The 18,182-nt window shown below is 37.1% G+C and overlaps 1 protein-coding gene across 1 annotated transcript in view; it reads left to right on the top strand.

Annotated features, from left to right (window-relative positions):
- su(r) (dihydropyrimidine dehydrogenase su(r)) overlaps window positions 1–18,182 on the top strand; it is a 59,104-nt gene that overhangs the window by 40,161 nt on the left and 761 nt on the right. Inside the window, exons 13-20 of the mRNA XM_071695393.1 lie at window positions 312–476; window positions 686–838; window positions 2,142–2,262; window positions 3,533–3,652; window positions 4,352–4,494; window positions 12,192–12,368; window positions 15,191–15,412; window positions 17,883–18,040. Coding sequence (XP_071551494.1) covers window positions 312–476; window positions 686–838; window positions 2,142–2,262; window positions 3,533–3,652; window positions 4,352–4,494; window positions 12,192–12,368; window positions 15,191–15,412; window positions 17,883–18,040 — 1,259 coding nt within the window. The remainder of the gene's footprint in view (window positions 1–311; window positions 477–685; window positions 839–2,141; window positions 2,263–3,532; window positions 3,653–4,351; window positions 4,495–12,191; window positions 12,369–15,190; window positions 15,413–17,882; window positions 18,041–18,182) is intronic.

Genomic DNA, 18,182 nt, shown 5'->3' with positions numbered 1-18,182 from the left:
TGAATCATGCACCCGTATATGTATGTGTACTTGCTTCCTAAAGCTTTCAGTCTAACCACTAGCTTTGCTAATTCTTGATGGATTTAATCATGTTTCTTAAGATTACCTATGTTTTGGCAAGAATCAGATGATAGAGGTATTCATACTGCTACTACTGTGTTCAGGTTTAAGTAAAACATCTGCACCATTTTGGTTTAACGCTTTTGTCAGTGACACTAATGATACAATATGAAGAGGGCAATATTTGTTGAGATCATATCCTGTCTACTAAAAAAATTTCCAGGTGTATTATCTTTATATTGTCCCCACAGGATATTGTAACCAATGTGTCACCACGTATAGTACGAGGGACAACTTCTGGACACACATATGGTCCTGGCCAAGGCTCTTTCCTTAATATTGAGCTCATTTCTGAAAAAACCTGTGCCTATTGGTTACAGAGCATCTCAGAACTCAAAAGGGACTTTCCAGAGAAGGTAACTTTTTGAACATGTTTGAGTCACTTTAAAGACCATAATTTTATTTTGCCATAGAAGATTGTGATAACAAAACAAAGGCTACCTTCTTTTTAACCTGTACTTACAGCATCCTTTACATTGGCACTCTATTACCTTTATCAAATTATGATTACAGCAACATTGTAGCTATAGGATTAGAATCTTAATGACATGATATTCTTTTAAAGGTGCTCATTGCGAGCATCATGTGCAGTTACAATGCTGAGGACTGGACTGAACTAGCTAAGAGGGCTGAAGCAGCAGGATCTGATGCTCTTGAGCTGAACTTGTCATGCCCACATGGCATGGGGGAGCGGGGGATGGGCCTTGCTTGTGGCCAGGTCAGTACTTTTATTTTCTGTTTAATGTAAGTGATACATCAGCACTTTTCATATTTTGTTGCTCATCATCAATTTGCAGACACTTCTTTTTTCGAAGGCAGCAATCATGGGCACTGGTTCCAACATCAAGGTCAGACATGGCAGAGAATAATTCAATGTGTCATATATTCTTCAGGTGATGATAGGCCTGCCTTTCAAAGGGAAGTGCAGTGTTGAAATTGCTGAAAACATGATGATGCAGAGAGCTTCATAGTTCATCTACAGAAAGAAAGCACAGAGCAGACATCATATAAGCCAATCCCTAATATCTCAATATACATGGGATATAGTATTGTTTGACCTAGTCAGAGGAACAGGCACAAGTAACTAACTCTCACTACTAGAAACCAAAATATTACCTGTAAAAGAAGAAAAGAAGTAATATTGCTGCAAATAATAAGTGTTTTGAAATGAGAAGTGAGAGGGCAAGTTGCTGTGGCCAAGTGTTCTTTATTGGACAGTGTCAAGGAGGAAGATGGAAGAACTCTTAAGAAATGTGTTGCTTCTCCTGTCGTATGACTTAAGCAGACAGATAATGAATGTTATGGATAAAAATCATGGTGTTGGTTATCATCATAATGAATGGGCTTGTAACTAACTACTTAACTTGCAGTGAGTCCTACATGCAAAAATTTTTGTTACTTACAGTTACCAAGAAGAATGGCTACTTCCAAACAGAGGGCTGAAAACAGAAAGCATCTTGCCTTTTTCTATACCTTATTTCTAGGTACATAACAGAGAGGAACATTATAGAGTCTGATCTTTACATAAATCATTAGTTTGTACAGAGTAAAATTTGATACAACTACATATATCTGTAATCAGAGGAGTGACTTCTCCCACAATCTTGAAAAGTCCACTGGTTCAGAAGTTTCTTTTCATGTAAGGCCTCCATTTCTAACAATTGATAAAGGTGCTTATCTGTAGTTCATGCTTTGGCTATGTATGGTCTCGCATGTTTCATAATAATTTGTTTCATTGCATCTCATAGAAATAATCAAAAGTATGATTAGTAAAAAAAAGACAAAATGATGGACTTAAATTTGTACTGAAAGTATAAATCAAGTAACATGACTCCTTTCACTGCATACAGCACATGTCTAATTTTCGAAAATTCATGAATTCTCTTTATGTAATTCTAATAAAGGATTTAAGAGAACATGTTTCTGAACATCATGAAAAGATATTTTGTGGCTCAATACATCTTTAGATGAATGTAACTGATCAAAAATAAAAACCTGTAACTTTCATTCTTATTTCTCAGGATCCGGAATTAGTTCGGAATATCTGCCGTTGGGTACGTGCAGCCACAACCATTCCATTCTTTGCAAAGTTAACTCCTAATGTTACAAACATTGTTTCTATTGCAAAGGCTGCATATGAAGGTAAGGACACATCTTTGTTTCTTGGTATACTTATATTTTTATGTACATACTTAGTGAGATTTATGTATGATTTATGTTTTAAGATTTACAATGTTTTGGAGTGTTAGATTTGGTGGACCATATGATGGTGCATGTTCCTGTTTGAGTTAAGGTGGTATGCAGAGTGATAGAGTCCTGGCAAATGGTATGGGAAGGAGAGAGGAGGTAGCAAGACCCTGAATAGGATGAAGTGTGGGAAAGCAGCAGTTGTGGATGGGATTGCAGGTGAGTTACTCAAGGAAGGGAGTGATTGTGTTTTTGGTTGATCAATCATGCTAGACATCAGCAGTGTGGCCTAAGTTATGTTGCCTGAAAGTTGGAACAATGCATGTGTTGATCCTAGCTACATATGCAAGGGGAACAAAAGTGAATTTTCATGATACAGAGGTATAAGTCTTTTGAGTATAGTTGGTATGATGGACAGGAGAGTGTTGACCAAGAGGTTAATGGAATGCACTGAACATCTGACTGGGAAGGAGCAGTTTGGCTTTAGGAAAGGTAGAGGATGGTCCTAATCAAGGCCATCCCATTATAGCCATGTATATTTGTCAATCTGTTTATATATATCTCTGATGCCCATTCCCTATGGAACTCCCTCATGGGAGTAGGCCATGGCAAGAGTCACCAAAATTAGGCCACATTCATTCACACTCAGTCTCTAGCTGTCATGTGTAATGCACTGAAACCACAGCTCCCTATCCACATCCAGGCCCCACAGGCCTTTCTATGGTTTACCCCAGACGCTTCACATGCCTTGGTTCAGTCCATTGGCAGCATGTCGACCCCAGTATACTGCATCGTTCCAATTCACTCTGTTCCTTGCATGCCTCTCACCCTCCTCTATGTTCAGGCCCCAATCACTCAAAATCTTTTTTACTCCATCCTTCCACTTCCATTTTGGTCTCTTGCTTCTCCTTGTTCCCTTCACCTCCGCCACATATATCCTCTTTGTCAGTCTTTCCTCACTCGTTCTTTCCATATGTCCAAACCATTTCAAGACACCCTCTCCTGCTCTCTCAACCCTCTCTGAAGCCAGATACCCAGTTTATTGACCAACCCATAGGGGAAGATGAGCAGTCGGGCTGACTGTGTACTGACTACTGCAACCAGAATTCAAACCTATGTTCTTGACCTTAGGCAGCCCATGAATGCATCAATTGATAATGGGTTATATTTGCATGAAGCTTCACTCAACTTTCTTACAACATTCGTTGATTCATGTGTCTGTTAGGTGGAGCAGATGGTGTGACAGCAACTAACACAGTGTCAGGGCTGATGGGGCTTCGTGCAGATGGCTCAGCCTGGCCTTCCATTGGCAAGGAAAAGAGAACAACATATGGAGGAGTTTCAGGTAAGAATCATTGGCTCAGTGGACTTATTAATTTGAATGGTTGCATCTGTAGTCAACTGAAAAATGAAAACTCAGATAAGAGAGACAAGAGGACCAAATTCCATAGTATATCATATTCTATCATTTTTGTTCAAATTAATTAATCGTGCTCATAAAAATACATGATTATCATAAAAGAGATAGTAGTTACAATGAAAGCTCTACTTGACAGCTGCAAGGCTGACAGCTGATGGTGTTTTTCACAGTACAGTATAATGTATTTTTGTTATCCTTATATTTTTTTCTCAGTAATGAATTTTAAGAGTAAGGAATGAAGATATAAAACATTTACATTAAAAGGTTAAGAACTTATGGTATATCAGTAGAAAATATGCTGAGGATTTTAATTTATTTTCCACTTTTAAGAATAGAAGCATTGAATTATGAGTAACGTGAGCTGTAGTCCTTAAGATATAATTAATGGTTTCTTAACTGATTCTAGTATTTTTAGAAAAGAGCTTCGTAATCAACTGACCCTAAATTATCTCTAGAATGATACAATAGAACTTGCTGTTATTTTTAGCTAGAACTACAATGGAACTCAGATTTACAACAGATATTAACAATTCTTTAGTATTATTTCTATTGAAAATTGATAGTTCTCATTAAGATGTTCCTGTTTTGTAAAAAGGATTGTAGTATTATCAATTTCTTCCATAGGTAATGCAATACGGCCAATTGCTCTTCGTGCTGTAACGGCCATTGGTCGAGCCCTCCCTGGTTTTCCCATCCTGGCCACAGGTGGTATTGATTCTGCAGATGCAGGACTCCAGTTCCTGTTAGGGGGTGCCTCAGCACTTCAGGTCAGAGGATGCTATGTTTTTAATTGTCCTTTTACAGTTGTAACTTCCCTATAATGGGAAGAGATTTTGGCATGTATATCATGAGAGTATTCTGAATGTGCTATGGGCTAATGCTCCTCTTTCAAGCTCCATGAGATTCAGTTTCAGTTCCAAGACAAAGCAAGTTTTTCTTAGAATTGCTGTTTTTCATGTTCTGATTTTCTCTTACAGGATGGTATCCTAGTAAGAGACAAAATACTCTTACCATGTAGTTTTTAATTAACATCATGAGGATAGATACCCAATGGTGACTAAAGGTTTATCATGATATTTTTATTAATATCCATTAACAAAGGACAGCATTTTCAAGTTCAAGAATTAAAGGAAAATATCTTGTATAACTTAAGTAAAAATTTTCTCATACTCCTTGAATATACAGGGTGGTGTTTAATTCTCATTGTGAAGTACTTGTATTAATATGCAAAACATATAGGAATTATTGACTAGTTCATTGTTAATGAAAAAAGTGGAATATTGATTTATAAATTCCTTTTCCTTACTACAATAGTTACTTGCATTGCTTCAAACACTACAGACCTGAAAAGTAATTCATATCATGTTAAATCAGTAATGGTTCTTACCAGTTTATATGAATTAAAGAGGCTTTATCATCTTAAGTAAAGTGTTTAATGTGGTAAATTGAATTTTCTAGGAATTTAATCAGTATACTGTACTTTTGCAGTAGGGAGTACTTTGGAGACAACATCTGCTCAGGGAAGTATTACTATCCTGGCATAAGAGTGTGAAAATGATGCTAAGAATTGTCTTACACCATCAGTGTCTTGAAAGTTTGATTAGCTTGCTTTCATTCTCATTTGAGTTAAGCTTCCCATTTAGACTTATTATCTTTTCTTATACATGCCTGTCATCTTTTTTTTCTGCTTCTTTTCTGTTGTATTCACAGTTTTATCTCACTCTTTTCATTTTAGTTTATTTTCCCCATTATTCAGTTGAGGCCTAGCTTTGCTAAGAACATATGCTAGTGACTGGAGCCTTTGATGTAAACAAATAGGGTTTAAAGCATTTTTTTTTTTTTTTTTTTTTTTTTTATACTTTGTCGCTGTCTCCCGCGTTTGCGAGGTAGCGCAAGGAAACAGACGAAAGAAATGGCCCAACCCCCCCCCCCCATACACATGTACATACACACGTCCACACACGCAAATATACATACCTACACAGCTTTCCATGGTTTACCCCAGACGCTTCACATGCCTTGCTTCAATCCACTGACAGCACGTCAACCCCTGTATACCACATGACTCCAATTCACTCTATTTCTTGCCCTCCTTTCACCCTCCTGCATGTTCAGGCCCCGATCACACAAAATCTTTTTCACTCCATCTTTCCACCTCCAATTTGGTCTCCCTCTTCTCCTCGTTCCCTCCACCTCCGACACATATATCCTCTTGGTCAATCTCTCCTCACTCATTCTCTCCATGTGCCCAAACCATTTCAAAACACCCTCTTCTGCTCTCTCAACCACGCTCTTTTTATTTCCACACATCTCTCTTACCCTTACGTTACTTACTCGATCAAACCACCTCACACCACACATTGTCCTCAAACATCTCATTTCCAGCACATCCATCCTCCTGCGCACATCTCTATCCATAGCCCACGCCTCGCAACCATACAACATTGTTGGAACCACTATTCCCTCAAACATACCCATTTTTGCTTTCCGAGATAATGTTCTCGACTTCCACACATTTTTCAAGGCTCCCAAAATTTTCGCCCCCTCCCCCACCCTATGATCCACTTCCGCTTCCATGGTTCCTTCCGCTGACAGATCCACTCCCAGATATCTAAAACACTTCACTTCCTCCAGTTTTTCTCCATTCAAACTCACCTCCCAATTGACTTGACCCTCACCCCTACTGTACCTAATAATCTTGCTCTTATTCACATTTACTCTCAACTTTCTTCTTCCACACACTTTACCAAACTCAGTCACCAGCTTCTGCAGTTTCTCACATGAATCAGCCACCAGCGCTGTATCATCAGCGAACAACAACTGACTCACTTCCCAAGCTCTCTCATCCCCAACAGACTTCATACTTGCCCCTCTTTCCAGGACTCTTGCATTTACCTCCCTTACAACCCCATCCATAAACAAATTAAACAACCATGGAGACATCACACATCCCTGCCGCAAACCTACATTCACTGAGAACCAATCACTTTCCTCTCTTCCTACACGTACACATGCCTTACATCCTCGATAAAAACTTTTCACTGCTTCTAACAACTTGCCTCCCACACCATATATTCTTAATACCTTCCACAGAGCATCTCTATCAACTCTATCATATGCCTTCTCCAGATCCATAAATGCTACATACAAATCCATTTGCTTTTTAATATTTCTCACATACATATTTCAAAGAAACACCTGATCAACACCTATACCACTTCTGAAACGATGTCATCCCCAAATGTATCCTGAAATCCTTCAGCCTTAATAATTACCCTCTAATAATTATATTATGTTACAAAAAGATGAACTCAGAGAATAATACTCATAAACTTAAACCATCTTAAGTATAATTTTAGCAACTCAACATCGTCTACATAACCCCCTTTGTATTCCTTTGTTACAATGGTATCACCAATTATTAGCACGCAATTTTCCAGGCCCAATATCCTACAAAACCTACCCACATGATCTTTAACATCAATAAATAATCCAAACCAAGTCAATCAATACAGTCACCCTTTATTAATAAAATTCACTTGCAATTACATTCAAAACTCTCTCTTCGCTTTCATCTCAAAAATTTTCTACATATCTCGTTTACCAAATGTTTCTAATCCCTCTCACTTTGCAACCTGATTACTGCAAACTACTATATACTGTCACTCTGTCATCAGACAATTCAATAAACTTCAAAATTCTTTTCCTTCTTCTCACATACTGCATTTTACACACTCCCATTTTACCCCTTAACATAAGTTCCTTGCTCCCTTGTCTTACGACGCATTTACTCCTTCCAGAAATCTTTTTATGTTACTTAAATTTACTGATTTAGTCTACTCACCAACTTCAGTTGCACTTTTGTCACCCTCATGCCTTATCTTGACCTGCATGTGTCGATTTCTTTACTATTCTGATTTCATAGCTTGCTTTTTCTCATTCGTAAAATTCGTTCCATATTATCTTTCTTCTCCTTCATCTTTATTTTCTCTTCTTCTTTCCACTTTCACTATTTTAAACAGCCCCTCCCACTCTTCTCATGCCACAAGCATCTTTTGCCATCATCCTGATTCCCTAAATACATCCCATTCCTCCCCCACTCCCCTTACTTCCATTGTTCTCACCTTTTTCCATTCTGTACACAGTCTCTCCTGGTACTTCCCCACACAGGTTTAAAGCATAGTACTGTATAAACTGTACAGACAGTTCCTCTCTAGATATACCAAAGACTTTGATGAAAAAAGTACTTTTTAAAAGAAAATTGATAAAATGTCATATCCAAGCCTCATATTTTTATACTCATGGTAAAAGTAATGGGGTACACATAGTTTACACATAGTTTTTAAAAGTGCACACCAGTTAGGGGGTTGAAAGAGAGAGAGTAACTGTGAGTTAATGTGATTTTAAGCCTGGGAGAGAGTTGTGTGTATTTTTGTGTGTAAATTAAGGGTGGAGGTAAAGTTGTAAGTGGATCTAGAAGGTGTGTATGAGTGCCTGTTAAAGAGGTCGGGTGTCTGATGACTGGATAAAGACATTAAGTGTTCCACTGTATGAAGGAATGGGTTTTTATTGAGTGATAAATGTGCATCGTATAGTTGGAAGCTGTTTGGTAAGATAGGGGTTGATTGCCTTAAAAGGTTTCGTAAAACTCCTGTTAGCAAAGAAAAAACAAGATTAGAAAAGGAAGAGAGTGAATGGATCTTATTTTTGCACTTTTGACAATTCTATTTTTCATACTTGTACACCATTTCCCATTTTGATGAGGGAGCATCAAGAATAGATAAAGAAAAGGAATCATTTGCACACATCCTTTCTGTAGCTTTCGTGTGTAATGCACAGAAACCTTTGCCCCAAATCCACAATCGGACCTCACAGACCTTTCTATGGTTTTTCTTGGCTGCTCCATACTCCTAGGCTCAGTCCATTGACAGCACTTCACCCCCTGTATACCACATTGCTCCAATTCATGCTATTCACCCCTCCTGCTTGTTCAGACACCAGGCACTCAAAATCTTATTCACCCCTCCTCGTATTTGGTCTCCCCTAAGGCAGGCATAAGAGAAAATTTAGAAGAAAAGGGACATGTGCATCATTTATGGATTTAGGAAGGACAAGATTAAGTATACAAGAAACACATTGGAAAGTTTTGACTGAATGGTGTGCATAGAAGACTGCTGAATGCTAACAGGAGCTTATGAAATGGAAGTAGTGCAAATGTGAGAATAAGTGGTATTATGAGAGATAGGTCTAAAATGTATGTGTAAGTGCATAATCGTGTAATGTCACTATAGTTATTGGTATTGGATTTTTTTTTATGGACAGGACTGTACGGGAGATGAAAGCTAAGTGGGATGATTTTGGTTTGACAAATGTTGGAGGAAGTGAAGTGTTTTAGATATCTGGAAGTGGAATTTGCAGCAAGTGGAACCATAGAAGTGGAAGTGAGTCATGGAGTGGGGGAGGGGTCGAAGGTTCTGGGATTGATGAAGAATGTGTGGAAAGAGAGAATGTTATCTAGGAGGGCAAAAATGGGTGTTTGAAGGAATGGTAGTCCCAACAATGGTATATGGTTGCGAGGCATGGGCTATAAATAGGGATGTGCAGAGGAGGGTGGATGAGTTGGAAATGGAATGTGCAGAGGACAAAATGTGGTGTGAGGTGGTTTCAGTGAGTTAGTAATGAAAGAGTAAGAGAGACATTTGTTTATAAAAAATGGGTAATAAACAGAGTAGAAGAGGATGTATTGAAATGGTTTGGACATATGGAGAGAATGAGTGAGGAATGCATGACGAAGAGGATACATGTGTCAGAAGTGGTGGGAACAAGGAGAACAGGAAGACCAAATTGGAGGGGGAAGGATGGAGTGAAAAAGATTTGGAGCAATTGGGACCTGAATATACAGGAGGGTGAAAGGTGTGCAGGGAATAGAGTGAATAGGAATGATGTGGTATACTGGGGTCGATGTGCTCTCAATGGACTGAACCAAGGCATGTGAAACATCCAGGGTAAACCATGAAATTGTCTAAGGCCTGGATGTGGATAGGGAGCTGTGGCTTTGGTGCATTACACATGACACCTCGTGTATAAATGTGTGCAGATGTGGCCTTTTTCATATTCTTTCTGGTGCTGCCTTCCTGATGCAGGGTGCGGTGATTAGGGTTTGGCAGAGCAGAGGCAAATGTAAATGTTATTTTTTTTTCTTTTTCATGCATTTGTGCTGTTTCCTGTGGGGCAGGTTGGCATTGGGAATGGGTAACGGTGAGCAGGTATGCATATGTATGTGTGTTTACATGTATATGTATGCATCATGTGTATGTGCATATATATAAATGTGTATGTGAGCAGATGTCTTTTTTCATCTGTTTCTTGGTACAACCTTGCTAACACAGGAAGCAGCTGTCAAGTATGAGCAAAAACATAAACATTGAGACAAAACATAAGTTGCTTCAGTTGTTGAATGCAGATGATGCTGTGTTGTTATCTAGATTAGAAGAGTTGGGGAGAATGGTGAGTTGTTTCTGAGATGTATGTAGTAGAAAGATTCTGAAAGTAAATGGAAATAGAAGTAAGATGCTAGTTTTTGAAAGGGATTAGAGATTAGAATGCAAGATTAGTTTGCATTGTGAAGATTTGAAATGGTTTAAATACTTGGCAGTAAAGTTGATAAAGATGGTTGTTGGAATTAGAGGTATGCAAGGGAGAAGAGTTGGGGTTGCACTGAAAACTCTGGTAAATAGGAAAATTCAAATATAGGGTGCGGATGGAGCTTGCAAAAAGGAGTACTTGCCCCACTGCTGATGTATGGATGTGAAACCTATTTGTTTTGTAGGTCAGATTAGGTTGAAAACAAGAGCAGTAGAGACTGATAACTTGTGTAATGTATTTAGAATTATGTGGTGTACAGTCATTAGATTGGTGCATGGATAAAAGTCCTTTAGTAGTAGAAGGCACAAGGAGGAGAAGTATATTATGGAAGAGAGAGGTAGACAGGGACAAGATTGCTTAGGACTAGGGATATTTTAGATGAAGATGATGAACAAATAATTGTAGAGTCAGATCCAGTTGAACATTTTGTGGATAGAGGTGGTATAACAGATATGTTGATTTTACTGCCAAAAAAAGAATATTTAGTCCATAAAGTGAAAAGGAATGATTCTCTTTTAGTGATACAGAAGACCATTTCTTGGTTTAACGCACTGGGAGTGGGTAAGAATGTGTGGGAGTAGTTGTTAGTGGGATGTATGTATCTGATTCACCCCATTGAATTTGGTTTCAAGTGATAGTAATAAATAGATATGGGATTCACTGGATTACGAACAGTTTAGGTTTGTGGACCTTCTTCATAAGTTGATCTGTTTCCTAATTCATAAAGTAAAAAAGAAATGCATAAAATTAAAGAAAATATTGATACGTGACTAATTATTATTAGATATTGTATTCCAAAGTAATAGAATTAACAGAACATCATAATAAGCAACACATAATAAAAAAGATACAATTCATCAGTGTGAGTAATTGATTGTGTGTCAGACTAGGCATTAGATATTGTTTTTAAGCTCATTTGTGAGTGCAGTTGTTCATAGGTCAGACACTCTTAAGTCGAGAATGCCCCTGTGGTGTTCATGTAGCAGGAGCCTCAAACCTGTAGGGCCTCATCTCTTAAACCATCATTACAAGATTTTTTTTTTTATTCTAGCCGTAGATCTTAACCTGTAGAATTGTCAGTGGGGCATAGATGTAGATGGCAGGCTCTGTTTTCATTACATTATACATGACAAAAAGAGAACATATTTGAGCAAATAAGGTCATTATTTTTTCGTTTCTGATGTTACCTCACTTAGGCAGGAAAAGCAATTATGCATACAAAAGTAAATCCTCTTTGTGGGTTGCTTCCTGTAGCTTGCCTTTCCAATAATGTTAGTCATGGCATGCTATGATTTTACCTTGATTCATCTTTGTAAACTTCATGTTAGTCATGATATGCTATGATTTTACCTTGATTCATCTTCATAAACTTTATATTGTTAATCTTGTTATCCAGTTTATCTTACTGCTTTTGCAATCTGTCCAAGTCATGATGGAGATTTTTGTACCCTTTATTACTTACTACTTAATTCATAAGCTTAACAGCATCAGCACTATTATAAGTTATGATTTCAATTCCTCCTAAGCAAGTACTTTACATAATTAGGAAGAACAGAGGACCAGTACTTAGCTCTTAGGAACCCACTTATTATATTTGCCCATTTCTTTTGGCAAGGCCTTTGTGCCATGATGCATGTTCACACCACCAGATTTATATGTGCATGTGCAAAAACAAGAGTCCCTCCTGATTTTATGTTACATATGTGGAAGATGTGTAAGCAAAGTTTGTCAGAAAAAAATAGAGAATTAAAATCTAAAGTTGAGAATACTACAGTGGAAGGGTTATAGTTTTGTTTATGATAGATTTGTGAACACTCAGGTGTGTAGCTCGGTTCAGAACCAGGACTTCACAGTCATTGAGGATTACCTTCTTGGCCTCAAGGCTTTGCTGTACTTAAATTCATTACAATCAAAGAAGGACTGGATGGGCCAGTCACCCCCAACTCCCCAGCATCAGCTTGGCAAACCTGTAGTGCATCTGAGTGAAAATAGCAAGGTGAGTAACCAGCTTCTTACGATGTTAGATATTTGTTTTCCAGGATTCATGTAAAAATCTTTTTAGTGTAAGCATCATTATGTTTGACCATGTTAAAGTATAGAATTACTAATTTGAGAGACATTTAAAGCTTGATTTTTCTATCTTTGATTTCATGCATTGCTTTTTCACCCATTTCTGCCTCTTGCATTGTTGCCCTTCTACTTGTTTGTAGTCTTTCTGCCTCCCTTTCTTACTTATTCCCTCAGATGTATATTTTTTGTGGTTTTCCCTATACTGTATGTTATTAATTCAGGCAGTTAGTACCTACTTCAAATGCAGACCTCTTCAACATACACAAAAGCATTGTTGATCATATGTATTTCTGTAATTTGTTTCTCAGTCCATGACCCAACACATTTAAGATTACCTCCAACTTTGAGCATGTGTTCCCGGATTTGGCTGCTCCATTTACTATGCACCGACATGACAGTTGCCACCACTTAGTCATTGTTCCTGAAGTCTGAACAGGTGGCAGTAAAGCTCCATGCTCTTGTCAGTTATTTATGATATTTTGAATTCTGCACATATAATGACATTCAAAAACTTCTGAGAAATAGTGTTGGGTTGCTAAGAAGCATATTGCACTCATTAAGCCGATAATGGAAATCGTACAAAAATTAGGTAAGTTTGCATTTATGTAATCCATGAGTGAGATTCATGGTACTGTACTGGTAACATAGCAGTATAATGCATATCATTTGTTAGTTAGAAAAGCTTTTGATATTTTATTAGGTAAATATTTATTAAATGTATGTAGTAAATATTTACATAAATGAAACTAACAACGTTTAGAGTGTGTATGTGTTTTGTATTATAATGCGTAGATAAAGATGAATAATTATTATAATATATTTTTGATGAGTGTCTTTGAGTTGGCAACATGAGACTGTTTACTGTCCCTTTAATTTCAGTACTTCAGTTTTTTCATTATCTTAACAATTCATTCATTATCATGAGTGTGTATTTTGTATTATAATGCATTGATCAATGATATATATTTTTGATGAGTGCTCATGAATTGGCAATGGAGTCCTTCTTAGCTTCCCTTGAAGTCTGATTGATTAGTTGTGCTTCTTACAATTTGTTCATTATGCATGTAAGGAGCAAGAAAGCTGTTACACTTCAGGAAATTTGTGCCATCTGGCAGACTTTGCCATAAATACTCTGTATACATTTTTCTCTACCCCTCCCAACTTAGATGCTTTTGATAATATTGATGCCAGATATGGAAACTTTATGGTTCTGCTTTGATGAAAGAGTAGTAAAAATGGACAAATTATCATTTTACCTTTTTTTCTAGAGAATTCTCATTCCCTGGGACTGCAGCTGGAAATGAATCAGGAACTAAAGGTTAAATTCATTTAGCTTAGAAAAGAGCAGGTTAAGAGGTAATATAATACAGATGTTCAGAATTATCAAAGGCTTATATAATCTCATTGTGAACAGCTGCTGTACTCAGTTCCAAAAACTGTAGCCTATGTCTGAAATGAAGCTCATGCAGGGTGCCCCCCAAAAAATGTCGAAGAAAAAACACCCAAAAAAGTGATATCTTTCTTCTATATTGGTGTATGAAGGTACTGCATTGACAGAGAAGGACCCTAGCTGGCAATATGGATGTCTTTACAGTATTTTTGTGCACACACAACACATTATACAGTGTATGGTTTTCTTCCCATCTGTAATTTTGCACATCACATACATATCCTTTATATATTTTTACAGTATTCATATTCTTATGAAACATTTGTTATATATCATACAATTTATGTATTTGTGAACAAGTATGAAAAGATTATGTATTTAAATGTCGTTTATTCACAGAACAAAATTTATATGAGGGAAATGAAAAAAAGAAAAATAGAATCATTCAAATAAATTGCTTCTTGTATTATAAAATTGAGTACTAGAATTCGCCTGCTCAAGGTTACACCACGAGTGAAAAGTCATCTTTGGCGAGGTTGTTTCATTGGAGGTACAGTCTTGTCAAGGAACTTACTCTGAAGAAGTCTACATTTTCCTGCTAAACTTAAGTTTAGTGCAGCCCTGAGCAGCAGGATATCTGTAGAAATGTCCTGGATAACACCAGTTGAAATTGTTCCTGGAGTAAATATGAGTAAACAAATGAAAGTGAGTGTAATAATTGCCTTATAAATCTGGCTTCTGACCCTGAAGATACTATTACACTCTGACGATATATGGGTAACTGTGATGCCTGATATTTTTTCCATCTTTGTTGTTAGGTTGCTAGTGACACCAGTCTGGACCAAAAGTCATAAAGTGTGTTTTGTGTGTATCTTTATGCATAGTGTGTAGGGCAGTTTAGTAGCTAGTGTCATCTTAATGGTTGTTGCATCACAGGCATAAAGGGTCTTGAGATGTGTTGAAACAGTGTTTGTAATGATGGATGATGTTCAGAGCATAAGTGAGAGAAATTCATGTTAATCTGGAGGGTATGGTTTCTGACCTGGAAATGATGTGTGGTGGGTTAAAGTTTGAGACTGCACTGAGAGGTTAATAGTTTAGTGCTTGTTAGGTTATTTCTGTGTTTTTGTCAGTGTTGTCTTTGTTAGGGGTGGAGGAATCTGCAAGTAAAAATCACTGAAGTGTGAGGCAGGAGTAAGCTTTATATTTCTACTTGGGATTGGTGGTTATTGAGTGTGTGTGGAGAGAGATCTAGTGCTGTTGTACACAGTTGAGTGCCAGGATGTTGAAGCGAGACTATTTTAGGAGAATCTTTATTACATTATAAAATATGTAGTAAAATATGATAATGTTCACAGGGTCTTCCCAATTTTGGTGCTTTTGGGAATAAGAAAGAGAGTCTGCTTGCAGAATATAAATCCACAACTGACATTTTGGAGCCTGTTCCTGAACCTCGTAGCATTGAAGCCCCTAAATACGGCATCCCATCACTTCAGGATCTGGTGGGCAGAGCACTACCTATGATTGGTACCTATGGAGAACTAGACAACAAGCAACAAAAGGTTGCACTCATTGATGAAGTATGTATTTTTTTCTGTTGCCTTCAGTCATTAATGTCTATTTTTTTCATATATAAATGGAAATTAAAACTTTCCGTTACTGTAATATGGTGTGATTTTCTTTTTATTTGCATATAGATCAAATACATTTTCTTTGATAGCCCATTACATTCACTCATTCCAATATGGTGTTCTTATATCTCTCTTCTGTATCATTATTACTGATTTTAATTCATTGACCAAGAAATTACAAAAGGATGTACTGGGTTTCTTGTTTTTTATTATTATTTACCAGATGATCAGACTTTATTCCAGGCCTTTTTTTTTTTCTATCATAAACTTTTCTGAAATAACAGTTCACAGTTACATAAGCCCACACAGCTTTGAATTCTAGGGAATAGGATTACTTTGCATTTTTATAAGCTTATCATTTTTTGGCTTCGCTCATTTAGTTTCCTGAATGCATTTTCTCTAAATATTGTTCTGTTGGTTTCTTGCCTCATATTCTTTTGTTTCAAAATCATAATTGTTTGTAATGCAAGTTTGCTGCATGCTGCTGGTGTACATTTAGTCTGATTAATTAAGAAAGAATCATTCTCACACAGCAGAGATCTTAAAGATGGATTCTGGAACTGAATCTTCTCTTAACTTCGTTGCTGAATTAGTTGTTAAACCTTATGTTACAGAAAACCTTTGTAGGCTTAGAATTGGAAAAGCAGTTATGTGTGATTCTATTGTCCAAAGTGTCTTTTGAATACTGAATTGGAAATTTGGCCATTTGTTTTGACATTAGACTTTTTGTAAGAAATTGCATATTTGAATTACCTGTCGTTCCAAGTACATTCTGTTGTTATGAGATGTCAGCCATGAGTTGTTTATTAGCTTGACTCATTTTCCTAACTGAAAGCTGGAACTCAAAAAGTGCCTTAAGAAAATGTTAAAAACAGCAATCTTTTCATAAAAGCCTGAAGATGTGGTAAACAGAAGTGGGAGCAAAATTATTTCATACAAGAAAGAACAGAAAAAGGTAAGATGAAAGAATAATGGTGAAAATAAGCCATTTATCCTCAGTTCATCTAAATTCATTTTCACCTGAAAGCAGACAGTACAAAGCTTCAGGTGGCAGAAATGGGAAGGCTTGAATATTATCACTTAGCAACAAGCAGAAAGGGTAATGTCCAAAAGAGAGCATAGATGCTGCATTCTTTTGAAGATGAGGTGCAAAAGTTGTTCAAAGCAGTGCAGGTAGTTGGCACAGATCAAGATGTTTTGACAGTACTGAACACCTTTCTTGTCTATTTGCTGTTTCCCAAATTAGTTTGATAGCATTAGGAACAGACAACAGCCCTTTGGGAAAATTTCTCACTCTACTTCATGTCCCATCTTTGGAAAAGTAATAGTACAGATGGGTAGGATTTCCAGCCCCCACTTCTCTTACTAGCCTTCTAGGACATGCAGGCAGTACAAGTAATACATGCAAGTGATACTTGAGTAGTATTCTTTGTCCCATCTCTCCAAGGATAACTAAACACCTGCTCTCCTGTAAATATCCTGTCCAAATATGAGTTCACAGAAGTTCTGATGAAATTTAGCTAGAGAAGATGGAGTGGATATGAAAGAAGTGAAGAAATGCACTGCTGAGTCATTAGAATATGAATCCATCTTGTTGGCTGTTGAAGGTAGGAAATAATTGTTAAAAGGAGGGAGAGACAGAAGGAGGAGACAGAAGAAAATCCTAAGGGACACTAGTGTTGATATGAAGAAAGGTTGATCCATCGACAAATGCATAGATAGGTTGTTGGGCAAAGAAAAAGCTAGATATGAGGGAACAATGTGAGAAAGGAAAACCAAAAGAGAGGTACACCCTAAGGCCATTTTATTTCAAAAGCTATGATATATAAAGGGCTACAACACAGTATGCTCAAAGCCTCACAAATATGATGACCAGACATTAATAATATATCTCTCTCAAGATGTTGCCTTTGCTGTTAGTGAAGTAGATTGAACCAAGAAGTGCTTAATCTCATTCTTGTACAGACGTCCAATCTCTGTGGGACCATCAACACTCTCAAGTCAGAGAGGTATCTATGAATTGGTTATTTGATTTCTCCATGTGGAGCTCTTGCAAGGAAAAACCACTTGCACAGCATTTGAGATTGGGGAGAATGATACAATATCAGAACCTAGAACAAAGGTGCAAGCAAAAGACATGACTTTTTATAGTGAACTCTGCATTTGCAATGATACTTGGAGGTGGTATGTATGTCAGAAGCTTTGTATGACCCTGGAAAACCCATAGTTATACACAACTCAAGTACGCTATTCTCTTGCAAATCGTTACTATGTATGTTGAATTTTTTGACGGTAAAAAGTAGTGTTTACTTGAAAAATTATATACAGAGAAATCTTTTAAAGAGAGGAAAGTATGTATACTATATTTTAATGTTTAATAATAAAACAATTGACTGATATTAATTGGTAATTGATACAGGAAATGTGCATCAACTGTGGTAAATGTTACATGACCTGCAATGATTCTGGTTATCAAGCAATCACCTTTGATTCAAAGACTCATCTGACTCATGTCACAGATGACTGCACAGGTTGCACATTGTGTGTCTCCGTTTGCCCTATAATTGACTGCATCAAGTAAGTTTGTACAAGATTGCTCTTTGTCAGTATTGCATATTAATTGAATTCTAAAATTTTTTAATCTTGAAGTTATACACTGTCCTTTATTGTCATTGTTACCATTCCAGACAGGTATGTTGTGCCTGTTGTCTCAACGGTT

The sequence above is a fragment of the Panulirus ornatus genome, chromosome 58 (assembly GCF_036320965.1).
Source record: "Panulirus ornatus isolate Po-2019 chromosome 58, ASM3632096v1, whole genome shotgun sequence".
Taxonomy (NCBI): Eukaryota; Metazoa; Arthropoda; class Malacostraca; order Decapoda; family Palinuridae; genus Panulirus; species Panulirus ornatus.
Note: the sequence above shows the minus strand (reverse complement) of the source record. Positions and strands in the feature narration are given on the sequence as shown.